General features: G+C 52.8%; 1 protein-coding gene across 2 annotated transcripts; it reads left to right on the forward strand.

The window, feature by feature from the left end:
• The first annotated feature begins 121 nt into the window (after positions 1–121).
• LOC120368083 (sphingomyelin phosphodiesterase 4) lies at positions 122–27,877 on the forward strand. 2 transcript variants are annotated; one of them, XM_039479953.2, is made up of 20 exons: positions 250–271; positions 4,358–4,438; positions 5,961–6,047; positions 7,256–7,398; positions 7,558–7,633; positions 8,011–8,119; positions 8,226–8,278; positions 8,402–8,553; positions 13,051–13,183; positions 16,391–16,462; positions 19,440–19,526; positions 22,018–22,163; positions 22,701–22,791; positions 23,246–23,346; positions 24,055–24,218; positions 24,778–24,983; positions 25,332–25,565; positions 25,818–25,949; positions 26,097–26,225; positions 26,384–27,877. In XM_039479953.2, exons 1-20 carry the CDS (start codon positions 254–256, stop codon positions 26,711–26,713), a joined length of 2,544 nt encoding a protein of 847 aa, XP_039335887.2. In that variant the 5' UTR covers positions 250–253; the 3' UTR covers positions 26,714–27,877. The 2 variants fall into 2 exon arrangements, with proteins under 2 accessions (XP_039335888.2, XP_039335887.2); XM_039479954.2 differs by lacking the exon at positions 19,440–19,526 and having other exon boundaries at positions 122–271.
• The last annotated feature ends 84 nt before the right edge of the window (positions 27,878–27,961 follow it).

Here is a 27,961-nt window from a genome sequence, read left to right on the forward strand (position 1 = left end):
CCAGAGGCCGGAGGCCGCCACCACGCAGGCGCATTCAGCCGCGAACCACCCCCCCACTTCCCCACACTCCTCCCTCCTTGCTTCCCCAGCCGCCCGGCCGGCCTTCACTTTGCGCAGGCGCGTTTTGAAGTAGCTGCCCAAAGTGGTAGTGATGCTTTTCCCGCCTGGCCGCGGGGCGCGGCTCCTGTGCGCAGTTTGATGACGACATTTAGGCGCCCTTGCGGAATGGCGGCTTTCAGCTCTGTGGCGGGCAATGCTGTGGATCCCACAGGTGAGTGGCGCGGGACGCGCGCGTGAAACGGTCCGGTGCCCCGGCGGCTTCCCCGAGTCCCTGGGGAGGCCGTCTCCGTTCCTCCGCGAGCCCCAGGACTCGGGCCGGCCCCCGCTGCTCTGCCCAGGCCGGGCGGGCTGGGGAGGCGAGGGCCCCGGCTGAGTCTTCCTGCCACCCTCCTGGGCCATGCCGTTGTGCCGCCTTCCAGCGCGGTTCCTACACTCTGTCTCGGTAATGTACGAGAGACACTGCTCGTTGAAGGTTAACGTTCGTTGAGGGCATTGAGGGAAGGAGAGTTTTGTGTTGAAGTTGAGCCTTGGTCTCAACAGGCGGTGTAGGAGGAAGAGCCGGATGTGGGTCTCTGCTCGATCCTTACTCTGTGTCCTCGACATCTCCGAGCCTGGGTTTCCTCAGCTGTAATAGGGTTCCGATGCCCAATTGGCAGGAGAGTTGGGCACAACAGGCGGGGTCATGCCGCTGAGGGAGGTCTTGGCAGCGACAGAATTTGCTTGGAGCGATTGGCGTTGCCTAAGGGCTGTCACACTGAGAAAAATAAAACCCCAAACGGGGTCCGAAGCAGCTCTCGGAGAAAGTAGGTGTTGAAGAGGCGAGATGAAGCAGCCGCTAAGTGCAGGGCGCCCAAAGACCTTGATGCGGGAGGGGACCATGGCATAACGAAAGAACCAGAGTGTGCAAGGCATCTCTTGGAATTCCCGGGTTTGAATTTCCTCTCTTGGAAATTTTCTGGAAGTTCCTCTGGGTCTCACTCTTTCAGTAGCTGCCCATGAAAGCTTCTGAGCAGAGATGCTTTCACGTCATCACCTCTAAAACTCTGTGTTTATCCAACAGTCCACAGTTTTATGCTGCTCTGATCATTTTGGAGTAGTGCACAGTGTTTTCTTGACCAAGTGCCTGAAGACTGAGGCTTTTAAGTTTTCTTTAACACTGCAATTGATAGCTAGGTTAAGAATTGAAAAAGCCTATACTTTGGGAGGCTAAGGTGCTGGATCACTTGAGGCCAGGAATTTGGGACCAACCTGGCCAGCATAGGGAAACCTGCCTCTACTAAAAGTAGGAAAATCAACCAGCCGTGGTGGCACAGACCTGTAGTCCTAGGTACTCAGGAGGCTGAACCAGGAGAATTTTTTGAATTTTGGAGGTGGAGGTTGCAGTGAGATGAAGGAGTGAGACTCTGTCTCAAAAAATAAATAAATAAATAAATAAATACTTGGAAGATGTTCCTATTGCCAAGTGGCAGAGATTCCTGTTTCCTCTCACACTACAACCGCCTGCAAGGCCTTCTTAAACCCAGCCTCTCCTCCTCCACAGACTGCCAGGTGCCACCCCAGTGCCTTTACTTGTGCAGTAGGCAGAGCTGGGCCATGAAAACTGTAAGTAGCTCACCAGTGGAACTTGGCAGACTTCCTCTCTGTGAAGTCTAGGTCCTAGCATTTTCATTTCTGATCTGGGTGGGCGGAGAGGTAGGAATCTGGAAAGCTAATCCTAGTTTTTTTGTTTTGTTTTGTTTTGTTTTCATTTTTTTGATACAGAGTTTCCCTCTGTCACCCCGGCTAAAGTGCAATGCTGCGATCTTGGCTCACTGCAACCTCCGCATCCTGGGCTCAAGCATTTTGTGTGCCTCAGCCTCCCGAGTCACTGGGATTACAGGTGCCTGCCACCACACCTGGATAATTTTTGTATTTTTAGTAGAGATGGGGATTTGCCATGTTAGCCAGGCTGGTCTTGAACTCCTGGCCTCAAGTGATCCACTTACTACAGCCTCCCAGAGTGCTGGGGTTACAGGCGTGAGCCACTGCCACTAGCCTTTGATCCTAGTTTTCTGGTGACTCATTCAAAGGCTCCCTTGGCAGAGCTTGCTCTTCTCCTCCATGCATTGCATAGTCCACAGGTCATATGCAGGGATTTTGCCCTGTCTCAGAGAGTTTTGCGAGGCCATCTTTGTATTGGAATCTTGGTTCTGCCACTTACCAGCTGGGTGGGAGTAAGTCACTTTTCCCATTTCTGCCTCTCTTTCCTTGTCTTTACTGACATGCACTCATAGTACATCTGTACACATAGGGTTGTTGTGAAGATGGTTTTTCTATTCTTGTATAACAAACTTAGCAGCTTAAACCAACACTCGTTTGTTATCTCATAGTTACGTATGCATAAGTCCAGGCAGGCTCAGCTGTGTATCACAAGACTGAATTTGAGGTGTTGGCAGCTTTGCTCTTATCTGGAGCAAAGAAGCTGCTTTCAGGTTTATTTAGGTTGAGGGCAGAATCCAGTTCCTTGGAGTTGTAGAACTGAAGTCTCTGTTTTCTTGCTGGCTGTCAGCTGGGGACTACTCTCTAACTTAAGGTCCACTAACTAGGACTCTAATTGTATCTGCAGAATGCCATCATAGCAATACCTAGATGAGTATTTGAGTGAACAGCCAGGACTCAGGAATCTCGGGGCTATCTTTAGAATTCTGCCTACCACTGAGGATTAAATGAGGAGATATACAGAGAGCCTTTAGAGCGAGTCCTGGTGTATAACAAATGCTGTACAAGCATTGCCAAGGATTTAGTACCACAAACTTGGCTCTGAAGTTGGCCACTGTGGGCTGCATGAGAACAGTGGTTTTGTTGTTGTTGTTGTTGTTGTTGTTGTTGTTTTTAAGTGTAGCCCCAGGAGGAACCTGGGGCAGCAAGTGCATTCAAAGTATCAATGATCAAATCTTTTTTTTTTTTTTTTGAGGCGGAGTTTCGCTCTTGTTACCCGCGCGATCTCGGCTCACCGCAACCTCCGCCTCCTGGGTTCAGGCAATTCTCCTGCCTCAGCCTCCTGAGTAGCTGGGATTACAGGCATGTGCCACCATGCCCAGCTCATTTTTTGGATTTTTAGTAGAAACAGGGTTTCACCATGTTGACCAGGAGGGTCTCGATTTCTTGACCTCGTGATCCACCCACCTCGGCCTCCCAAAGTGCTGGGATTACAGGCTTGAGCCACCGCACCTGGCCAGATCTTTTTTTTTTTTTTTGAAATGGAGTCCTCCTTCAGCCACCCAGGATGGAGTGTAGCAGTTCAATCTTGGCTCACTGCAACCACCATCTCCTGGGTTCAAGGAATTCTCCTGTCTCAGCCTCCCAAGTAGCTGGGATTATACATACCCGCCGTCATGCCTGGCTAATTTTTGTATGTTAGTAGAGACAGGGTTTCACCATGTTGGCCAGGCTGATTCAACTCCAGACCTCAGGTGATCCGCCTACCTGGGCCTCCTAAAGTGCTAGGATTACAAACATGAAGTCATTGCAACTGGCCAAGAACAGTGTTTCTATAAAACATCAGAATTGCTGGCTGGGTGTGGTGGCTCACACTTGTAATCCCAGCACTTTGGGAGGCTGAGGCATATAGATGGCCTGAGTCTGGGAGTTCAAGAGCAGTCTGAACAACATGATGAAACCCTATCTTTACAGAAAGTACAAAAATTATCTGGGCTTGGAGGTGTGTGCCTGTAGTCCTAGCTACTCAGGAGGCTGGAAGATGACTTGAGCTCAGGAGTTTGAGGTTGTAGTGGGCTATGATCAAACCACTGCACTCTAGCCTGAGCAACAATGCAAGACCCTGTCTCAAATAAATGAATAAATAAATAAATAAATAAGAAAGACTTGAGAATTGGTAATGTAATGTGTGTGTCGCATTAGACAGCTGTTCTCCTGGGCATTGTAAAACTATGTAATATTTTGTTAGGGCCAGGTGCAGTGACTCACACCTGTAACCTGAACATTTAGGAGGTCAACACAGGAGGATCCTTGGAGGCGAGGACTAGAAACTAGCCTGAGCAACATAGCGAGACCCTGTCTTGATAAAAAACACAAAGGAAAATTAGCCAGGCATGGTGGTGCTTACCTGTAGTCCCAGCTACTCAGGAGGCTGAGGTGGGAGGATTACTTGAACCCAGGAGTTTGAGATTGCAATAAGCTATGATTGTGCTGCTGCATTTTGCTTGGGCAACAAAATGAGATCCTGTCCCTAAAAAAATAAAATGGAAAGATTCTGCTGTGTTGCAGATACTGAGATTTCATCTTTCGTTTTCCACAGTGGTTTGCTAAGGCCATTTTCGACGCTCCGTTGGAGGCTGCTATGGCATTCCCTCACCTGCAGCAGCCCAGCTTTCTACTGGTAAGCATCAACCGCCTGCATGAGTGTGGCCGTAGTTCTGTAGCCGTGGGACTTGAGTGCTCGTCCCACTGATTTGAAGAGCTCTGTAGTGGTAGTTTTTAGTGGCATGTGATGTCAACAATGCCATACTCCTTAAGCTTGACTGTGCCTCCTTAATACTAAAGAAACTTGGAGTTACTCAACCTCCAGACAAGTTTATTCAAATGCTACTTCTCTATTTCCCAAGGGTATGAGGAGGAAGAGGAGCAAGTGAGAAGGATGTATATCAGACTGTGCATGACCTGGAAATTCTTGAATAGATATGAAGCATTCTGATAACCATAACTGTCATCAGTGAAAAGTGGAGACAGTTGTACTGGGGTCCGCTAGGTTTGCACTTTAAGTATTAAACATGATGCTGAGAACTGGGTGCAATGGCTTATGCCTGGAGTTTCAGCTACTGAGGAGACTGAGGCAGGAGGATGACTTGAGACCAGTCTGGGCAACATAGTAAAGACTCAAAAGGAAGAAAAAATTGATAGTGAGAACTCACTGAGAGGTGAAAAGTTAGGTATGAGGTAAGTATTGGTGATGGAAGTTCCTAATTTTATTTCTTAGGAGGCGTATTTGTGAACATTTATGTGAAAGGACATTCTTCCTTAGTGCACCCCACTGAAACCAAAAGGCCTGGCCCATGGCCAGACAGCTCAGGTCTCCATCTCTGTCTCTAGCCCTGTGAAGTCCATCCTCATATGGAGGCAGACAAGGCCTTAGATATCCTTTGGCAAAGCTCTCTACATTGAAATTCTAGCAGTTTCTCCTGATCTTAATCCATTTGCACAGATGCCCCTTTTCTCCTTGTAGTCAGGGTGCTTTCCTCACATCCCGTGACTGTGGGTAGATCTCATTAGTCCTTGTCCTGAGTCTTTTCTGGCCCCTCCATTGCCTTTGTGATTAGTGCCTACTTGGCTGAAGCCGTCTATATTTGCCTGCCCTGTGTTTTAAGGTCAGTCGTTTAGTGGGTTCACTGTTTACTGAATAAAGCACAACTTGTTTAAGAGCTTCTGCCATAGCCCCGATGTTGTTGGGCATTCTTCTTGATGGTCACAACAGGGTAATCACTGTGGTCCATCAGGCGGGAAATTTCCATTTGATGCATACAGACACAGCGGCACTCTGTGGTCTGTGACAGTTGCCCTTACACAGTTGAAATCCCCTTACGGTTTTGGGGCTGACCCTGGGGTCAATCCCTACTTAAGGATCAGTGTAAGTCAGTCCTGTTCTGATGACGTGCAGCACTCTGAGGGGGTACTGGGAAGCAGGCCTGAGAGTTCCTGGTCCAGAGAGCACAGAACCACAGCTTCTCCTACTAGCATTCTTTGGGCCACTGACACACGTGAGGGGCCGGGGAATGAGGCCACTGGTTATGTGTCTGACTCATAACCTATTGCTTGGATTTCTGTTTGACTCAATACAGAGTATCACTAAAAGCTGCATAGTGAATGCTCTCACGATTTTTTTTTTGCTTTATTCTATCTTCTAGGCTAGCCTGAAAGCCGACTCTATAAATAAGCCCTTTCCACAGAGGTGCCAAGACTTGGTTAAAGTCATTGAGGATTTTCCAGCAAAGGTATAGCTTTGCTAACGTCTCTTTTTGCAGCATGTCTTATACATTCCTTGAAGAACTTTACTGTAATTCCTATTTCTCCATCCCCCCCAGTGCCCCCTCCCCCGCCACCTGACCCTGATCGCTGCCTGGCACAGAGGCATTATCATGACCATTATGTTTATGGACACATTTAAACATGTGAACTTGTAGATCAGGGGTTCTCAACCACAGGTGCTCTGACCCTCAGGGACACTGGCAACGTCAGAGACATTTTTGGTTGTCACGTCTGGTGGTGGATGGGGAGTGTATGCTACTGGCATCTAGGAAGGAGAGGTCAGGAAGGCTGGAAACATCCTGCAAAGCACAGGACAGCTCCCTGCAAGAAAGAAGTATCCAGCCCAAAATGTCGATAGCACCAAGGTCGAGAATGCTACAAACATGTATTTAAATCACTTCTGGAATTGTCAAGCCCAGGTAGTGGGCCTAGACAAGCAGTTAATAGCAAATGGCAACATGTCAGCTACGTTTCAGGGTCTTTACTCTGGGAAGGATGTTGCTTTCCTTTCTGATGGGACATCGTTTAAGTCAGAAGTTTCCAACATCGTTTTAAAGAATCTTTTGGTGTGGTGGCTTATGCCTATAATCCCAACTCTTTGGGACGCCAAGGTGGGAGGATCACTTAAGCCCAGGAGCTCGAGACACTCTAGGCAACATACTGAGACCCTGCCTGTACAAGAAATTTAAAAATTAGCTGAGCGTGGTGGTGTGTGCCCATTGTCTCAGGTACTCAGAAGGCTGCGGTGGGAGCATTGCTTGAGCCCAGGAGGTCAAGGCTGAAGTGAGCCCTGATTGCACCACTGCACTCCAGCCAGGGCAACAGAGTGAGACCCTGTTGCAAAAAACATGGTTTTTTTTTTTTTTACATTTTTTACTTTCTTCATTGTTTTTGTTGATTGTTTGTTTGTTTTTTTAATTTAGTCTTCAATCACACACAAAAGATGTATTTTGATTGGAGGCCGACTTACACCATGTATCCCACTGGAAGAACCCAAAGCTGCTCTTCTCGTTGGCACCATGGCACCAGGGTTCCTTTGGGTTCAGGGCTGATCCCGAGTCTCAGCCAGGGAGTGGCCTTCTCAGAGGGAGCTGGGTAGCAGGTGGTGCACGACTGGAGCTGAGGCAGGAATGGGCGCTGGTCCTGCCCACAGCTTTTCCCCACACTGTTTCAGGAGCTGCACACCATCTTCCCATGGCTGGTAGAGAACATTTTTGGCAGCTTAGATGGTGTCCTTATTGGCTGGAACCTCCGCTGCTTACAGGGCCGTGTGAGTCCTGTGGAGTACAGCATCGCGATGGAATTTCTTGACCCTGGGTAGGTATGTTTGTCACCTGAGAGAGGCTGGGTGCTTCCTCATGGTGATTTCACTTTTAAGTCACTCTCTCAATTTCTTAACGTTAAGAAACAATCAGAGCAAGATAATTTGCAGTTCATTTGCCCTGTTTTTGTTTGTTTGTTCAATTTCATGTTTAGTGGCCCAATGATGAAGTTGGTTTATAAGCTTCAAGCTGAAGACTATAAGTTTGACTTTCCAGTCTCCTACCTGCCTGTAAGTAAAACACAGAGGCGAGAGTGCTGCTCAGGGCAGTGGGCCTTGCACAGCCCTGCGGTGATGGGTAGTCTCCTCCAGTCCTCTGCGGGCATATTGAGGAGTGAGTTGCTCCGGGATGAGATGCAAAGGAGATGGGTATTGCATGGCCACTACCTTTGTTGTCTGAAGCTTTTTATGAGACGGTAGAAGAAGTTTTAAGCCAAGACTCTTATTCAGGCCCTTCTCAGAGGCAGGGCACTATCCCCACAGGTGGGTTCTGTATGCAGGTCTCTTCTCCAGCAGCCTTCCTGAAGGGCTGGTGTGCATGTGGGGCACCACATATCAGGCACTAGGCACCAACGCCTGCCCACAAGCCCCACTGCCTCTCTCTGCAGGGTCCTGTGAAGGCATCCATCCAGGAGTGCGTCCTCCCTGACAGTCCTCTGTACCACAACAAAGTCCAGTTCACCCCTGCTGGGGGCCTTGGCCTGAACCTGGCCCTGAGTATCCTTTGGTGGCCCTGAGGTAGGGAGGCTGTGGGTGGCCCAGCACTCAACACTGGGGGTGTGGCTCAGCAACCCTGCATGTTTGCCCCTGACTCTGCCATCAGATCCGTTCGAGTATTACATATTCTTCTTTGCCTTGAGCCTCATCACTCAGAAGGTAGGGAAGGGATGCCTCTTTCTGGGAGGGGCGGGGCCACGGCCCAGGACTTCCTGCACTTGCCAGTGCTCGGCAGCCCGGCAGTGTCCAGAGCCTATGCTAACAACTAGCTTGGTTTTCCAGCCACTCCCTGTGTCCCTCCACGTTCGTACTTCAGACTGTGCCTATTTCATCCTGGTGGACAGGTACCTGTCATGGTTCTTGCCCACTGAAGGCAGTGTGCCCCCACCACTCTCCTCCAGCCCAGGGGGGGCCAGCCCCTCACCACCTCCCAGGTAAGGCTGCCCTTTGTTAAGACCTGGCCCTTCCATAAGGAGTGGCCCAGTCATTTGCACTGTTCACAGGGACAGTGGTGCTACCCTTTGTCCAGGGTGTCCCAATTTTTCTTATGCCTCATTTCCCACTCCCTGCTGTCTTAGCACAGACTGGAGGGTGGGGATGTGGAGGGAGATCTGTCTTTTAGTTTTAGGTGTCTGTGGCCATCACTGAAGCTGTCAGGTCTCTGGAGGCCTCCATGGCCTGCATGGGAATGGGCCATGCTCTGCGTTGAGCAGCACTCCCCTCAGGCGGTGTCTGAGGCAAGAGCAGGGCGGAAGCATTGTCCTGTGGGCCAAAAAAATGGAATTCTCTGTGGGACCCAGGAGCATGTTTTGAGGGGGAGGCCCTGGGCCAAAGAGCCTGTTGTGCCATCCCAAACAGGCTGAGTCTGATTCCGGACTGCACAGGTGGGGAGTATGAACCATGGGCTTTCGTGCCTCGCTTTGCTGGGGCCTTAGTGAGCCCTAACCCAGGCCCTCTTGGCTGACTTCCCAGGAGACCCTGTTGTCCCAGCAGCAGCTACCTGTGCTCCTCTGACCCTCCTTTATCTCGCTGGCCCATCGCCTTCCCAGGAGACTGCATGCAGGCCCCTTCCTGCAGATGCTGGCCCACCCCAGATCTGCTGGCATGTGCAAGCCAGGCCAGGCCAGGCCTCTGCCTACAATTCACATGTGTGGACAGATGCCCCAGAGAGTGGAGGGGAGAAAGGGATTGGCAGGGAGGAGAGGCTGCGCAGGTGGTGACAGTGATCAGTGACCCTGAAATGTTGCTGATCCTGTGGAGGACTTGGAGGTGAGGCGGATTCCCATCTTGTCAGATGCAGAATTCAGCTGCACAGTGATTTTTTATGCCTGGCTTTTTGGCTTGTTTTAACTCTTTGGGTTTCTTTTTTTTTTTTTTTTTTTCCAATTTTTTTCTTTTAGAAATTATATAGGCTGAGCGAATTGTCTCATGCCTGTAATTCCATCACTTTGTGAGGATGAGGCGGATGGATTGCCTGAGGTCAGGAGTTCGAGGCCAGCCTGGCCAACATGGTGAAACCCCCGCCAATACCAAAAATACAAAAATTAGCTGTGCGTGGTGGTGGACACCTATAATCCCAGCTACTGGGGAGGCTGAGGCAGGAGAATTGCTTGAACCTGAGAGGTGGAGGTTGCATGAGCCCAGATTGTGCCATGGTACTCCAGCCTGGGCAATAGAGTGAGACTCTTATCTCCCCCTCTCACCCCCTCCAAAAAAATACATATATATAATTGCCTTTTGTTTTTTTTTTGTTTTGTTTTTTGAGGCAGAGTTCTGGCTGGAGTGCAGTGTTGTGATCACAGCTCACTACAACATTGACCTCCTGAGCTCAAGTGATCCTCCCACTTCAGCCTCTCAAGTAGCTGGTACTATAGGCATACATCCCCACACCCAGCTTCTATTTTTTGTAAGATGGTTCTTGCTTTGTTGCCCAGGCTGTTTTAGAACTCCTGGACTCGAGTGATCCTCCTGCCTCAGCTTCCCAAAATGGAGGGATTACAGGCATGAACTACGACACTCAGCCATTGTGGTTTTTTATTTTGTTTGTTTTGTTTTGAGACAGAGTTTCATTGTCACCCAGGCTGGAGTGTAGTGGTGCTGTCTCTGCTTCAAGCAATTTTCCTGGTTCAACCCCCTGAGTAGCTGTGACTACAGCTATACCGTGCCCAACTAATTTTTGTATTTTTAGTAGAGACAGGGTTTCACCATGTTGGCCAGGCCGGTCTCGGACTCCTGACCGCAAGCGTTCTGCCTGCCTCAGCCTCCTAAAGTGCTGGGATTACAGGTGTGAGCCACCACGCCTGGCCTAGCCATTATATTTTTTAAAGACGATCTTACTCTGTCACACAGGCTGGAGTGTAGTGTCACAGTTATCACTTGGTGGCACAGTCACCACTCAGGCCATCCTCTCATCTCAGTGACTATAGGCATGCATCACCACAGCCAGCTAATTAAAAAGATACTTTTTTTTCCTTTTTTTTTTTTGCAGAGATATGGGGATGCCTTGCTCTCTTGCCCAGGCTGGTCTTGAACGCCTAGCCTCAGCAATCTTCCTGCCTCAGCTTCCCAAGTAGCTGGAATTACAGGTGCAAGCTGCCACACCTAACTTTTTATTTTGAAATGACTTCAAACTTAACAGAAAAACTTCCCCACATAATAAAAAGAACTTGCAAACTGAGCATGGTGGCTTACACCTGTAATCCCAGCACTTTTGGAGGCCAAGGCAGGAGGATCACTTGAGGCCAGGAATGCCAGACCAGTTTGGGCAACATAGGGAGACCTCATTTCTATAAAAACTAGCCAAGTGTGGTGAAGTGCAGCTATGGTCCCAGCTACTCAGAAGACTGAGATGGGAGAATCACTGTGCCTAGGAGTTTAATGAGCTGTGAGTGTGCTGCTGCACTCTAGCCTGGGGTAACGAACAAGATCCTGCCTCAGAAAAAAGAACTTTCATAGACCCTTCACCCAGATTTCCAAATTGTTAACATTTTGTTGCATCTGTTTTATTCTACGTCTATTGTATGTGTTTTTTTCCCTAAGGCAATATGAGTAAGCTACAGGTTATGACATCCCTCGATCTCTTAATATTTCAGTGTGTTTCCTAGAAGTAAATGCATTATCCTATATAGTCACAGTGCCTATAACTGAAGTTAATATTGCCACCAGGCCACACCTAGTCATCAGACCCCACTTGGGGTTCACCACCTGCTACCCCACTCATGCCTGTTAGCCGTCCAGGGTCCAGCACAGGCTCACCCACTGTGTGCAGTGATGTTTCTAGTCCCCTTCAGTCAGGAATGGTCCCTTGGCCTTTCTGTCTTTCCTGACCTTGACCCATCCAAAGCATGCAGCTACCCCTTAAACTATCTGATATTTGCTGGTGACTAGGCCCAGCTTTGGTGCTTTGTTGGCAGGAGCACTGCAGTGGGACACCTGGTCCTTGCCAGGTGCCCTTTATCACTGAGCAGAAAAGGTATTGGCAAGGTTTTTCCGTTGTAAAGTAAGTGTTTTGTGCCTAGATTAAATAGTAATGAGGCCAGGTGGTGGCTCATGCCTGTAATCCCAGCCCTCTGTGAGGCTTAGCTGGGGGGATCACTGGAGCTCAGGAGTGTGAAACCAGCCCCAGCAACATAGCAAAACCCCATCTCTCCCGAAAATTTAAAAATTAGCCAGATGTGGTTGTGTGCATCTGTTATCCCAGCTACTTGGGAGGCTGAAATGGGAGGATTGCTTGCACCCAGGAGGCAGAGGTGGCAGTGAGCCAGGATCATGCACTGTACTCCAGCCTGGGCTACAGAGTGAGACCTTACCTCATAAAACATATATATATATATATCAAAAGGAGTAATGAGTGCCTGGGCAGCATAGCACAACCTTGTTTCTGCTAAAAAAAAACAACATCTAGACGTGGTGTTGGTCAGCTACTTGGGAGGCCTAAGACTAGGAGGTTGAGGTTGCTGTGAGCTGTGATCGCATCATTGCACTCCATCCTGGGCAATAGAATAAGATCCTGTCTCAAAAAAAAAAAAACAAAACAATTTACTAGGAAGATGTATGAAGACTATGTAATTACCACTAGTATTAACATCCACTGTTGATTCTCCCTGTTTTTCAAGTTGATTTTATTTTATTTTGAGACGGGGTCTTGTTCTCTCACGCCAGGCTGGAGTTCAGTGGTGCAGTTTCTGCTCATAGCAACCTCAACCTCCTGGGCTCAAGTGATCCTCCCATCTCAGCCCCCCAAGTATCTGGGACCACAAGCAGGCATTACTACATTTGGCTAATTTTTGTAGATGCAGGGTTTTACCATATTGCCCAGGCTGGAAATTTCCTATTTCTTTTAGAAACAGGGTCTCACTCTGTCACCCCAGGCTGCAGTGCAGTTGCAGAATCATATGTCACTGTAGCCTCAACTCCTGGCCCTGGCCATTCTCCCTCCTCAGCCTTCTAAGTAGCTAGGACTACAGGCACATGCCACCATGCCCAGCTATTTTATGTTTTAATATTTTTGTAGAGACGGGGGTCTCACTTTGTTGCTTAGGCTGGTCTCAAATGCCCGGCCTCAAGATATCCTCCTGCCTTGGTTTCCCAAAGTGCTGGGATTACGGGTGTGAGCCCCCATGCCTGAGCTCACTGTTGATTCTTGACCAAATCAGCAATTAATAGGACAGTTGCCAAATGGTGGTTCTCTAACTTCATCCCTCCTTTGTTGATTAGTGAGTCAGTGGTCACTCTGTGGTAAGGAAGACTTTTCTTTTTGCTGTTTATTTACTCAGATATATTAGTGTGGATCAGGGGGTGGTGAGGTGTGGGCGTTATGCTATTGAACAAGTTGTAATCTATTCCTGCTGTCATTGATTTTGATATCCAGATTGCCCCTGGCTGGGCCAGCGGGACCACCTAACTCGGGCCTGTTTCTGTGTCTCTCTCAGGACACCAGCCATGCCCTTTGCTTCTTATGGCCTCCACCACACTAGCCTCCTGAAGCGACACATCTCTCATCAGACATCTGTGAATGCAGACCCAGCCTCCCATGAGATCTGGAGATCAGAAACTCTGCTCCAGGTGAGAGTTGAGCTGGTCAGAAGAAACTGTTTAACCAGCTGGGCTCACGCCTGTAATCTCAGCACTTTGGGAGGCTGAGGTGGGCAGATCACCTAAGGTCAGGAGTTTGAGACCAGCCTGGCCAACATGGTGAAACCCCATCTCCACTAAAAATACAAAAACTAGCCCTGCATGGTGGCTCATGCCTGTAGTCCCAGCTACTTGGGAGGCTGAGGCAGGCGAATCACTTGAACCCGGGAGGCAGAGGCTGCAGTGAGCTGAGATGGTGCCATTGTACTCCAGCCTGGGTGACAGAACTAGACTCCATCTCAAAAAAAAAGAAAAGAAAAGAAACTGTTGGCCGGGTGTGGTGGCTCACGCCTGTAATCTCGGCACTTTGGGAGGCCGAGGCAGGTGGATCACCTGAGGTCAGGAGTTCAAGACCAGCCTGGCCAACATGGTGAAACCCTGTCTTAATAAAAAAAAAAAAGAAGAAGAAGAAAAGAAACTGTTCAGCCACCTTCCATTATGTAGGACAGAGTCCCAGAGATGGCCCCTCAGCCTGGGGCTGATTCTAAATTGTTGGTATTTTCCTGCTATGACATTTAGAAAACATGAAAATAAATCTGCCCACCCTTCTAACTTATATTTAATTGATTGTGTTTTTCATCCCAGGATCTCTCATCCATAGGAGTTGTTTCGTTTTGCCTGTGGTAATACAATTGTTGCAGAGTCTTTTGGTTTCCATCTACCGTGTGGTTGGAGGTGTTTCCTGTGATTACCGTCATGTGGATATTAAGCCCTGCCCCAGTAGCATTTGTATGACACTGAATGGTGAGGGGTCTTTGCAGCCTCCACAGGCCTCGCATTGATTCAGGGGATCCAAGTAGTAGTTGACAGATGCCCTTGTCTGCCCAGAGAGGCTCCAGCCTCTCAGAATGGTATGGGCTGGCTCGCATCCTGAGTGCTGACCAACTCCCAGGTCCTGGCTGTGTCTTCTCGGCACACCTCAGAGAGATTCGGCAGGTGCTGCTTCTGACACTGGATCCTGGGGTTGACTTGATCGCCACAGCCTTACTGTAGACAGCCTGTCATGTAGATAAGATAGCATTTTACCTCCCACCTTGTATATAACTCCTAGTATGTGGGGTGCTGCAGTTTTTGAAGCCTCCGTGCCGTTTCACAGCATCCTTAGTGGGGTGGAATGGTAAGAACCATTCCCCTGTTCACAGAGAGGACCGTGGTACCCAGATGGCTCTTGGCTGTGTGGACTGTGGGCTCTGCTGGCCAAGAAGAGGGCAGGAGACCATGAAACAGGCTTATAGGACAGAACTGGAAGGTTCTGCTGTTTCCTGGATCAAAGCATTGGTTTTTTGTTTTTTTGAGATGGAGTCTCCCTCTGTTGCCCAGGCTGGAGTGCAGTGGCACAATCTTGGCTCACTGCAACCTCCACCTCTCAGTTTTAAGTGACTCTCCTGCCTCAGCCTCATGAGTAGCTAGGATTACAGACAACTGCTGCCACACTCAGCTAATTTTTGCATTTTTATCAGAGACAGGATTTGACCATGTTGGCCAGGCTGGTCTCAAACTCCTGACCTCAAGCGATCCACTTAACTCGGTTTCCCAAAGTGCTGGGATGACAGGTGTGAGCCACTGCACTTGGCCCTTTTAATTTTTTTAATTAAGAACATTTTAATTATAAAATACACATGACATAAAATTTACTGTCTTAACCATTTCCAAGTGTACAGTCAGTAGTGTTAAATATATTCACATTGTTGTACATCTAGTCTCCAGAATGTCATCTAGCAAAACTGAAACTAAATCAGCCAGGCTGCGGGGGCCTCACACCTGTCATCTTAGTGCTTTGAGAGGCCAAGCAGGGAAGGATTAGTCAAGGCCAGGAGTTCAAGACCAGCCTGGCCAACAAAGTGAGACTCCATCTCTTTTAATTAAAAAACAAAACAAAACAAAAAAACCCGTTGAACAGTTCCCCACCCAGGCCCTGGCAAACACAATTCTGCTTTCTGTTCCTGCGGATTTGACTCCTAGATTTCATGCCTAGAGTATTTATCTGTAGCACACAGCACTTATTTGTACTAGTGTGCCTCACGTAGCATAATGAACTAAAGATTAATGGATGTTACAGCATGTGTGAGAATTTCCTTGCTTTTCAAGGCTGAAGAGTGTTCATTGTATGGATGTACCACATTGTGTTTATTTCTTCATCTCTCAGTAGACACTTGAGTTGCTTTTGTTTTTAAGACGGAGTTTCACTCTTCTTTGAGAAGGAGTTGCTCAGGCTGAAGTGCATGGCATGCTCTTGGCTCACTGCAACCTCCACCTCCTGGGTTCAAGTGATTATCCTGCCTCAGCCTCCCAAGTAGCTCAGCTGGGATTATAGGCGTGCACCACCACACCTGGCTAATTTTGTATTTTTAAAGCAGAGTCGGGGGTTTCTCCATGTTGGTCAGGCCGGTCTCGAACTCCTGACCTCAGGTGATCCCCCCACCTCAGCCTCCCAAAGTGCTGGGATTACAAGCATGAGCCACTGCGTCCAGCCCTTTTTTTTCTTCAAAGGGGTCTAATTCTGTTGCCAGGCTGGAGTGCAGTGGTGCAATCTCAGCTCACTGCAGCCTCAAACTCCTGAGCTCAAGCAGTCCTCCCACCTCAGACTCCCAAGTAGCTAAGACTAGAGGTGTGCCTTACCACACCCAGCTAATTTTTCTATTTTTTATAAGACAGATGTTCACTATGTTGGCTAGGCTGGTCTTGAACTTCTGGCCTCAAAGTGGTCTATCCGCCTCAAGCGGTCTATCCACCTCAGCCTCCCAAAGCACTGGGATGACAGGGCTGAGCCACCATGCCTGCTGGTTGCCTTTTTACTCTGCCAGTAGTATCTTTTGATGCTCAAGAGTGTTGATTTTGATGAATTCTAGTTGCTGTGCTTTGGGTGTCATATCCAATTAATCATTACCAAATCCAGTGTTATGAAGTTTTCTCCCATGTTTTCTTCTGAGAATGAAGGTTTTAGTTTCTATCCTCTGGTCATTTACCCACTTTGAGTTACTTTTTGGTGAGGGTGTGAGGGAAGAGCCCAGCCTCACTGTTGCACATGTGGATATTCTGTGTTCCCAGCTCTGCTCGTTGGAGACACTGTCCTTTCCCCACTGAATGGTCTGGCACCATTGTCGAGAATGATTTGACTAGCTAATGCTTTTTTTGCAGGTTTTTGTTGAAATGTGGCTTCACCACTATTCCTTGGAGATGTACCAAAAAATGCAGTCCCCTCACGCCAAGGTAGGTTTGCAGTTTTTCTTCCCACCTCCTGCTTCTGACGCTGCTCAGCCTGCTGGTTCTTATCCTGCCTCTGAGTGAGTTTTCACAGGTTGCATGGTGGGAAGCAGAAACCCATCACCCACCTGTCACTCACAAGCCGAATAAAAGGTGGACATCTTTCTCTAGTTCCCGGTGGGGGACAGAGGGTGTTGCACCCTGATGTGTAGACACCTGAGGCCTGGAGGTCTGGCCTCTCCAGGGCCCTCCCTGTGTAGCTTCATGAGCCCCCTCGCTGGCAGCAGGAACAGATGAGGTTGTGGCACTTCTTGCTTTGGGAGCGGGGGGCTGCGGTTCCTTTGGGAGCTGTGTTCTCGTCTGTTTCCTTGACTGTCAGCAGTGCCTTTGTGCTTTCCCATCAAGGGGTGGCCTGGAGCCTCCTTTGCTTGCCCCTCCCCCACTCACCCACCTCCTCTAGAGCATGAGCAAGCAGTCCTTCTCCAGTGGGTGGGGCCTGGCGCCTCCTGCATGTGACCTGGGCTGCCTCCTCTTCACCTCTCCCTGCGCTGTCTCTGAGCAGCACGCTGCTCGCAGATGGATAGAGGTGGTGGAAGCCCTGGGTTGCTCCTGCTGTTGCTGTCCATAGAGCTCGCACACCCCTGGACTGGTCAGAATGAGAAAGCGACTGGATGGATCTTAGGTCCCTAATCAGTCACCCTCCATGGAGCAGCTGAACTCACACACACCTGAGTCCCCACCCTGAGATGAGCTGTGTAGTCTGGTGCCCACGGCGTCTGTGCATCAGTGTGCTTGGGAAACTTTGGCTTTGTCGCTGACAAAATTCTTGAGGGCTTCTGGGGAAGAGCTGTGGGTCTCTTCTGCCACGGTCTCTGCAGCCAGTTCTATGGCCCGATGCTTTGCCGTGTGGAGGCCGTCTTAGAGCATAGCGTCCCTCAGTTCCTCACCCTCAGCTTCACATGGGAGGAGAATGGGGAAAAGCTGAGGACCCCGTCTTGGGCCTCCTGAGTCACAAAGAGCCTGCAGGGCCCTTCCTGGTTCCAGAGCAGACTTGCTGCATGTGCCTGGCAGTGCCTGTCGGTGCCTGGGGACCTGGTTGTTGCCAAGGCCGGCTCCTCACGAGGGGCTCTGGGACGCTCGCTCAGCACTCGTGCATGTGGCATGACCTGGCAGGGGCAGGGGAAGGGGCCTCACACGGCACTGTGTTTTTGTTCTGCCTTCTGAGTGAGTGGAAGCACACCTGCTTTCAAGGGCCAGCCAGAGAGGCTCGGGCTGTTGCCTGTGAGGACTCTGTGTCCTCATGGGCCAGGGGAAGGATGGGGGCTGTTCTTGTGGAGGGCAGGAGGTGTCGTTTCCTTCTTCCCCACATTTGCTTCCTCTTGGCCAGACCTTGGGGTGGGTGGGCCCTGCTCAGAGTGAGTTGCAGTGGTTGGACCAAGGGCCCAGAGATGCTCCACTGTTTGCCTCTTGCAGTTGAGGCAAAACACAAGAAAACTGGGTAGGTGGGAGCCAGAGAAAGGCCACTATGGAGGTCCACATCCCCAAGGCTTCTTGCCACTTGCCCGGGCCTGTACTGCACCTGCCATACAGAAATCCTTGCCCATCCCTGCCAGACCTCATTTCCAGATGCAGGAAGTGAGGTTCCTGAGCCCGTCCTCCTCATCCTGGTTGAGTCCAGGGTACATGCTTGCTCCTCAGTGGCCCTGTGGGCAGTGAGCATGGCCATGGTGCTGCAGGCCACTGTGTTCCTGCAGGCAAGCAGAGACCACACTAGGGTAGAACTGTGTGTCTGATTCCTGCCTGAGCCTCAGATCTGGCACAGAGAAAGCTGTGGGGGGCAACAGCTCCTTGCGCTGCTCTTACGTGTCATGGTGTCTGGCATGTGTTCTGATCTCTCCTGTGTGGAGTCCATTGGATGCGCTGCTTGGGCAGGGGCATGCTGCTCGCAGGACAGGATGTGTGCCAGGCTGGCTCTGGCTGCTCTGGGCTGAAGGGGTGCTTCAGCAGGCTATGGTGCTGTGGTGCTGCGGTGCGGTAGGTTGGAGGGTTCTGACTAGGAGCCAGCTCAGCCTCAGGTTCCTGCTGCCTCTGGGTGTGTGTGGCTGTGGCCAGATCCCGCCTTGGGAGCCTACTGTATCTTGAGGGTAGGAGTTCCTGGTGCACTAGGAGAGGCTGCCTTCTGGAGTCAGAACTGATGTGCACACCGCCTCAGCTGACCTCCAGACTGTGAGGTGTGGAGAGCGGGGCGTGGTGACCCGAGCCTGTGCTCGTCTCTGTGCTAGCCCTGGGGACCTGTTCTCGTCCTCAGTCCTCAAAGAGCCACTCATGGAGGGGACATTGAGTTCTAGACACAACGGAATTGATCATGTCTTATACCAATTTGGTAAATTTCTCAAGATAACCCAGGGAAATCCAGTCAATGTGTCTTTTCTGTGCAGAGCCCTCCTGGAACATGCTCCACTGGTTTTTCTGAGCCTCGGTACCTTGAGGTCATGGTGGCTGGGAGCATGTCCCAGCAAGGGCCCTGGGCTCTTGGAGGGCTCTGGTGTGCATGTACCACACACAGTGTGACCTCAGAGTCACTCGGGGGAGAGGGCCCCATCTGGAAGGGCAGTGAGTTGGGCCCTTCCAATGAGCTGGGGAGGCCTTTAGGCCCCAGGGACATTGAGGGGCCACTCAGGCAACCTGGAGGGTCCACTTGCCCGGGCCTCCAAGGCTGAGGAGAGCGCGGCCACAGCCCTGGCCTGACTGCGGAGGGGGGAGCTGCGCTGGCCCGCAGCTGCTGGGACTGCAATTGTTTGAATTGTCACTGACCGTGCTTTTGTTTTTGTTTTTTCTCCTCACTTCTGGGCTCATTCTCATTGCTTTCTTTCTCTCTCTGCTTGCCCGTCCCGTGTCTGGTCCTCTCTCCCCCCTTCCCCACCCCATCCTCCTGTCCTCTGCTCTTCTGCCTCTTCCGGCTTCTTTCTGTTCCCTGTCTCAGCTGGAGGTTCTGCACTACCGACTCAGTGTCTCCAGCGCCCTCTACAGCCCCGCCCAACCCAGCCTCCAGGCCCTCCACGCCTACCAAGTACTGGCTGCACTCATTTGTTCCCTTCCCCCTGCCCAGAGTACATGTCTGTGTCTGGCAAAGGAGGGCGCCGGCCAGGGCTGGCCGCTGATGACTCAGAGGCTACTTCCAGGTGGAGCGAAGCCCCTGTGTTGGGGGAGGCAGGGGTCAGCCTCCAGCCTGGCCTAGCCCCTGGCTTTGCAGACCAGCTTGGGTGGGGGTGGGGGTGGTGGCTGTGTGGCAGAACGAGGCATGTGGGCATGTGGCCCTGGCTGGCCAGGCTCCCGGTCAGTGGAGGTGTCACAGGCTCTCTGGTGTTGGAGGCCCGTGCTTGGCCCTGGTTTGAAGAGCTGGAGTCCTCAGGTGTCTGCAGTAGCCCAGTTTACCCACACTCTGCAGGGTCTGGTGCTCAGGAAGGAGTTGAAGACACAGAGGCCTGGGACTTAACGGGTGGTGTGGATTCTGCCTTGTTCAGAACTGTCTCCCAGCCTGGAGGTGCTGTGACTCAGAGCCTGTGTGTGAGGCAGGGGGGTGGGGATGACCTGGGGCTTGGCCCTGTAGCCCACAGAGGCTGTCAGTCCTTAACAACCTGGCCAGGGCCTGGCCTTCACCGGGGAGCTCTGGCCACTTGTGCACACCTCCAGAGGCAGACGACAATAGGTGGTAACCTCATAGAGGCTGTGGATGTCTAGGCAAAAATGACAAGCGTGTGGATGGATTTGAGGTCAGTGAAGCTAAGTTCAGACCCATAGGGGCTCAGGGATGGCAGAGTTAATGAATCGTGGAGAGCCTGAGGAATCAAGCTGTGCTCGCAGCCAGAATCTGTCCCATTCACCTGGGAAGGAGCACATGTGATTGAACAGGAATTTGAGCACAGGATGAGAAAACGTGCTGGCCCCTGTGTGCCAGTGGGCTGGGATGATGGCCACAGCACACCGAGGCACCCCTTTTCCACAGGAGCCACTGCAGAGGAGGGACCTAAGGGCTTGGGTCAGAGAGGAAGGGCAGTGTCCAGGAAGCATCTGGCAAACCCCATGGTGGGAGGGGTGACCGGCGAGGCCCAGGTGGTGTGAGCTGAGGTGGTGTGAGGCTGGACCCAGTGGGAAATGTGGAGCTTTGGGGACACATCCTTAAGAAGCAAGCAGGTACGACTGTGACCAGGGGCTCCATGTGGGAACATGGCAGGCCAGGAGGGGTGCAGAGCTGAGGGAGAAGTTTGGCTCAGCAAATGTAGGAAAACAGGCTGTGAGGGTTCCATGCGATTGCCCCATGCTGGGTCATGATTTTGTTGCAAATCAAAAGTTTGGCCTATAATCCCAGCATTTTGGGAGGCCAAGGTGGGTGGATCACCTGAGGTCAGGAGTTCAAGACCAGCCTGGCCATCATAATCAAACCCCATCTCTACTAAAAATACAAAAATTAGCTGGGCGTGGTGGGGCACACTTGTAGTCCCAGCTGCTCGGGTGGCTGAGGCACTTGAACCTGGGAGGCAGAGTTTGCAGTGAGCTGAGATTGTGCCACTGGGTTCCAGCCTGAGTGACAGAGGGAGACCTTGTCTCAAAAAAAAAAAAAAGTTTGGCCTTGTATGCTTGACTGCTTTTGTCTTGGGGTTTTCCTGACCACAGGTCCCTGGGCAACAGAGGAAGTGACGCCTGGGGCTTCTCATGGGCCAAGCCCTCACCTGGCTGTGTCCAGAACAAGGAGCAGGTGGAAGGAATTGCAGAGGAAAGCAAAGCCATGGGATTCTTATTTTTGAACAAGGTCTTACTCTGTCATCCAGGATGGAGTGCAGTGGCATGATCCTAGCTTACTGCGGCCTTGAACTCCTGGGCTCAAGTGATCCTCCCACTCTAGCCTCCTGAGTCACTAGGTCTACAGGTTTGCACCACCACGCCCAGCGAACTTTTTAAAATTTTTCGTAGAGTCAGGGTCTCCCCATGTTGCCCAGGCTAATCTCAAACTTCTGGCCTTAGCAATCTTTCTACCGCAGCCTCCTAACATGCTGGGATTACAGGTCTGAGGCATCTCGCCTGGGTTCCATGTGCTTTCTGCACACATTTGGGAGGCAGGTGGGAGACCCTGGATCCAGAGCTTGGGAGTGACGCCAGCCTTCTGCCCTGAGGATCAAGGCAGGCAGCAGTGTCCAAGGGCATCGGCTGGGCTGCGGCCTGTGCTACTCACTGCGGGTATGCAGCAGTACAGAAGCAGGGCTGGGAGGCCCTCTGCAGATATGTCTGTTTTAGCGAGCCCTCCCCCGGGTGGGCTGTGTGAGTACTGGGCCAAGCACTTCCCTACCACAGGCTGGTTGTAGTTTAAACCAAGCAGTGCAAGGCACATCCTCTGGGTGCCAGGCACAGTGGGCTCCAGGGGGTGGCCCCACTCCTGGCCTGGCTCATGCCTCCTTTGGGGAGGCAGAGCAACCGGCCTGGGGTGGGATGTGGTCAGACCTGGATGCCGACTGCTGTGGGCGCAGCGGCCCTTCCCTGATCCTGACCCCTGCTCCTCCACCTAGGAGTCGTTCACACCCACTGAGGAGCATGTGCTGGTGGTGCGCCTGCTGTTGAAGCACCTGCACGCCTTTGCCAACAGCCTGAAGCCAGAGCAGGCCTCGCCCTCTGCCCACTCCCATGCCACCAGCCCCCTGGAGGAGTTCAAACGGTGGGTGGCCCTTGCAGCTTCCTGCCCCTGCTGTCTCCTCTGCTTTTCCCTCCTCAGGTGTCACCCACTGTGACCTCTCCCCAGGGCATTGGGGGTCAGGGTGAGGGGAGTCCCTGCCCATAGAGCACAGGATGCCTCTGGAGGCCTAGGCAGGTGCCTTCTCACCCGCCCAGCTGACTCCCAGAGCCTCTCCCCATACTGGCCAGAGAGACCCTGCTATGCTGTTGTCTCTTGCTTCTCCCACCCCTGTCAGGAAAAGGGCTGGGGCTGCCCTGGCTCCCAGGCCCACTGGGGCTGTCTGTGTGGGACTGAGGTGAGGTGTGTGCAGGAACCACACTGACTCGCTGCCTGCGTGCTGTGTGTCCTTGGGAGGTTCCCTGACCTCTCTTAACCTCTATTTCTTCCTCCGAAGAATGGGGCTAAGCTTCCCAGAGGTGCCGGGTGGAGCCGACCCTCACTGATGGGAGCCTCAGGCTCATCTGTGAGCAGGACCTCCTTACCGGGCAAGCGGCAGGTGACCCTCCCCATCCCCTGCAGGGCCGCTGTCCCAAGGTTCGTCCAGCAGAAACTCTACCTCTTCCTGCAGCATTGCTTTGGCCACTGGCCCCTGGATGCATCGTTCAGAGCTGTGAGTGTTGGCCCCGTCACTTTTGTGCCTGGGTCCTCTGTGTGCCCCGAGGAGGGAGGTCCTCTGGGGCAGATGAAGGAAGACAGCAAGGGTAGTCACAGGCCTTGGCAAGGAGGGGGCCTGGGAAGCCACATTGTTCTTTGTTTCAGTTTCCAGAGCCAGCCCTCAGGAAAGCCCTGCCCTGTCCCGTATGTCTGGTGCCGGGTAGATTCTCACCCTTATCCAACCAGGGAGCACTGGGCCCCCTGGGCTGGGAAAAGCTCACCCATGACCCTGGCTTCTAAAGGGCCAGCAAGAGAGCCAGACCTCGCTGGGCTGTGTGCGTCTCTCTCGAGCCCTCTGGGGGACATGGGCAGAGCCAGTCCCACCCAGCTGCTGCCTGGGACCCAGGCTCCAGGCCACTGGAGTATTTGGCCCCCAGCCACTGGACCCTCAGCACACACCTTGTTCACAGGTCCTGGAGATGTGGCTGAGCTACCTACAGCCATGGCGGTATGCGCCTGACAAGCAGCCTCCCAGCAGCGACTCCCAGCCCCGGTGTGTGTCGGAGAAATGGTGAGCCTCGGTGCCACTGGCTCCCCGGTAGATGTTGTTCCGGTGGGTGGAGGCCAAGCCAGTGGCCTGTGCTGGGGTCAGCCTGGCCCTGGTGGCCTCCTGAGCTCCTCTCCCAGCCCCCGATGAGTGGAGCACCGACCAACCTTTCCTAGGCTCAACTTTGTCAGGCCCTAGAATTGGTTTCTCATGGAAGCAGTGGGTGACCCATCCTGCCCTGTGCCTTCTGTCTTCTGGCCCAGACGAATGTTCACGGTGATCCTAAACCATCCCTTGACCCTTCCTCACCAGCATAGAGGAGAGCTGTGGCCGCCTTCCCCCATCCCCTGCTTGATCCTCACAGCAGACCCCAGGCTTCTGTGGCACCTGGTGTGGCCACTGGCCTCTCGCCTCCTTGCCAAGGTCTTCCCCTTTGAATCCTGTGGGGTACCTTCCCTCAGGCTCTGGGCCGACCTCTGCCATGGTGGTCTCAGTCTACTTGGAATGGGCCTCAGCCTTGCTAAGGACGCAGCGTCCTCAGAGGGCCTGGATTTCACCTGCCTCCGTCCTGCCCACCCATGACTCTCCCTCAGCTGTCCTCTATGACAGCTTGTCACCTTGGCCAGGGAGAGTCTGTAAGCCCAAGGACGAGCAGGGGCATTAGGGGCATGGACTGCTGCAACCCCACCTCCATTGGGAAAGCTGACCCCTACCTGCCACCTCGGTCCCCAGGGCGCCCTTTGTCCAGGAGAACCTGCTGATGTACACCAAGCTGTTCGTGGGCTTCCTGAACCGCGCGCTCCGCACAGACCTGGTCAGCCCCAAGCACGCACTCATGGTGTTCCGAGTGGCTAAAGTCTTTGCCCAGCCCAACCTGGCTGAGATGATCCAGAAAGGTAAATCCTCGGCATGGGGCAACCGGGCAGAGCAGGGTCAGGCCCTTAACTGGTGGTGGCTGCCCTTTAAGGGGGACCCACGCTTCTAGAGTGGGTCCTGATAAAGGATGCTATGGAGACTCCTGGGGCACATCTGTGCAGTGAAGTCAGACTGGCTGAACCCGGCCTGCCTGTAGCCACCAGGCACTAGGCAGGGGACCACAGGTGTGCCGACAGAGGAGGGCTGCACAGTCCAAGCTGTGGCCCCGGGGCCCCACCATTTCTCCAAGGTGACTCATGGTGGCTGTCTCAGGAGATGAGCCTGGTCTCTGCCATGCATTTATCCTGGCTGGGTTGGGTGTTGGTTTCTGTTGCTCCTCCAGGTGTTTGCCTCCTGCAAACACTACTGGGGGCTCGTGTCAGCCGCCTACTGTGTGGGAGATGCTGCCAAGCAGGGCCTCAGGAGGACACCTCTGGGTCATGGCTCCCCAGACACCTTAGAGGAACCCCAGAATCCTAAGGGCATCAGTGGGTACTCTGTGCCCTGGAAATGAGCACCACTTTGTCTCCTGCCTTTCAGGTGAGCAGCTGTTCCTGGAGCCAGAGCTGGTTATCCCCCACCGCCAGCACCGACTCTTCACGGCCCCCACATTCACTGGCAGCTTCCTGTCACCGTGGCCACCAGCAGTCACCGATGCCTCCTTCAAGGTGAAGAGCCACGTGTACAGCCTGGAGGGCCAGGACTGCAAGTACACCCCGATGTTTGGGCCTGAGGCCCGCACCCTGGTGAGTGGATTGGTGGGGCCCATTCTCAGGGTCCCTGGAGCTGTGGGGCTGAGCAGAGCCTAGGAGGTGCTGGTTCCGGCGGGAAGGAGGGAGGCTGGGTGTAGAGTTGATGCCGCATCTCCTTCCACCGTTTCAGTAAAGTCTCATTTTTTCCTGATGACGAAGGCAGCGTTTGTGGGGAAATTTCACATGTAGATCACCCTTTGGTCTTTAAAAGTCCTCTGGTGGAAGCTGCTCCTCCTGGCGCTCAGAGGTCTGGCGGTGCATCGCTCTTGGGCCCCCGGCCGGCTAGCCTGGATGGCAGCACAGGCCTGTCCTGCCAGTGACCTGCCCACACCTCCCTTGTAGGTCCTGCGCCTCGCTCAGCTCATCACGCAGGCCAAGCACACCGCCAAGTCCATCTCAGATCAGTGTGCGGAGAGCCCAGCTGGCTACTCCTTCCTGTCATGGCTGGGCTTTGGCCCCACAGACACCAATGGATCCTACCCAGCCAATGACCTGGATGAGATGGGGCAGGACAGCGTCCGGAAGACGGACGAATATCTGGAGAAGGCCCTGGAGTACCTGCGCCAGATATTCCGGGTATGAGCTATGGGGCCTGTCCCACAGCCGTCGGGGTCCCCTTCCCCACAGGAGTCACTGCCCCCAGCCTGTGGTCAGCCACATACCAAGTCCCAGGTACCACACAGTTGGACCCAGTGTTTCGGGAGGCAGGCCCACACCCCAAGCGTCATGTCTGGGTCCCCTTGTTGCCACTGTTGGAGGCCAGTGGGGTGAAGACCGGTTCCCTCCCTTCATCTTGACGCTGAGGGCAGAGGCGCTTCTCTCTGGCAGCTCAGCGACGCGCAGCTCAGGCAGTTCACACTCGCCTTGGGCACCACACAGGATGAGAATGGAAAGAAGCAGCTCCCCGACTGCATCGTGGGTGAGGATGGACTCATCCTCACGCCCCTGGGCCGGTATCAGGTGAGAGGTCGGGGTCCCAGAGGCCTGTGGACTGGCCCCTGACCCATCCCCAGCTCCCTCCTCCCCCACGAGCAGAGGCCACTCGGCTCCTCTGAGTTGTGTGCAGGGCTGTGTTTTCTGACCCATCCCCATGGCCTGGGTTCCTAGATCATCAACGGGTTGCGCAGGTTCGAAATTGAGTACCAGGGAGACCCGGAGCTGCAGCCCATCCGGAGCTATGAGATCGCCAGCTTGGTCCGTGCACTCTTCAGGCTGTCGTCTGCCATCAACCACAGAGTGAGTGGGCAGGAGGGCCAACCTGGCCTCTTCAGAGAGGGTTCTGGATGCTCCTGCTTGGGATGCAGTCCCGGGGTGGCCTGCGGGAGTGGGGCGCTGCTGTCCTGAGGCCTGTGGTGCCACCTCCCCATGCCTCTGTGCCTCTGTTTATGCTTCAGTTTGCAGGCCAGATGGTGGCTCTGTGTTCCCGGGACGACTTCCTCGGTAGCTTCTGTCGCTACCACCTCACAGAACCTGGGGTGGCCAGCAGGCACCTGCTGAGCCCTGTAGGGCAGACGCAGGTGGCCGGCCATGCCCGCGGCCCCAGGCTCAGCCTGCGCTTCCTGGGCAGCTACCGAACGCTGCTTTCACTGCTGCTGGCCTTCTTTGTGGCCTCCCTGTTCTGCATTGGGCCCCTCCCCTGTGCGCTGCTGCTCGCCCTGGGCTACATCCTCTACGCCTCAGCCATGACGCTGCTGACAGAGCGGGGGAAGCTGCACCAGCCCTGAGGGCGCCAGCTGCCTTCAGAGCTCCGGGGGATTTGCCACACAGCCCCACCCTTGGACCTGAGAGGACCTGGGAACTCCTCCAGGAGGGAATATGGTCATCCTCAGGTTTCTGGGTGGTGGTTCCTGCAGCCACAGAGGCATCTGGAGGAAACAGAACTGAGAAGGGAGGGCAGGCGGGTGAAGCAAAGGAGTGGCTACCGGGCCCAACAACCATGCTCTGTGACAGCACAGAGCTCAGCGCCAGCTCCTCCCTCCGTCCACCAAGGACTCACGGCCAAGCCAGCTCTCAGGAACTTTTTTCCAGTGTCCATTTGGGTACTCTACCACATCAAGCTCAGGAGCCAGTGTGCAGGCAGCCACTCAGGCTTGGCCTGCCCACTGGCTGGCCTTGAGGTGGGCAGAGTGAGTTGTGGTGCCTCTTCTCCCTGTGTGGGACCAGTATGGTGGCTCAACCTCCACTCCAGGGAAGAATCAAAGTTTCTAAAAGAGCCCTGAAAACACTAGAAAGTGGCTCTCTGCTTACACATCAGATGCAAAAAAAAAGAGAGTGGCTCTCCTCTGATTCTTCACTGTGAGTGAGGGGCATTCTTCACGTTCTCCCAGCTGTTCCAAGACTGGCCCATAGAAGTTCATGTTTCAGGAGCCTGAGATTCTCCCAAGCCCGAGTGCTTCACTGCAGACCGCAGTCCATCGAGCACATCACCCAGAGCAGCAGCCAGCCCGTGCCTTGTCACAGATGGGTGCTGGTCCTCAGGTGCTGGGGACACTGCTGGGTTGATGGGGTCAGATCCTGCCAGTTTCTGCTCTGCAGCCAAAGATGATCAGAAGCATCGCAGCTTCAGTAACATCAAATACTCAAAGACACAGCAACCGTTTAATGATACTTAAGTATTCAAAACTACAGATTCTCTGACAGAAACCTCTATGGGGTCTCCCACACCTTCATTCCCCCACAGACACGCCAGGGAGAACAGCATCTTGGTGACTTTCAAACCAAGCCTTTGTTTTCGGTGTGGGATGGTGGGGGTTTGCTTTAATGTTTTTCAAACTAAATGCTGGGCTTTGTATTTTGATGTAAACTAAGAATAATGGCATTTTAGGACTTGTGATCAAAAATCAAACCAAGCTTGTAACTCGATCTGAATAAACTTTTCCTTCTCAGTCTTCTGGCACCTGGGTTCAGTCTCCAGGAGGTCCACCCCAGAGGGTCCCTGAGCATGTGGGGGTTGCAGAAATAGCCATCCGGCA

The sequence above is a fragment of the Saimiri boliviensis genome, chromosome 5, assembly GCF_048565385.1.
Source record: "Saimiri boliviensis isolate mSaiBol1 chromosome 5, mSaiBol1.pri, whole genome shotgun sequence".
Lineage (NCBI taxonomy): Eukaryota > Metazoa > Chordata > Mammalia > Primates > Cebidae > Saimiri > Saimiri boliviensis.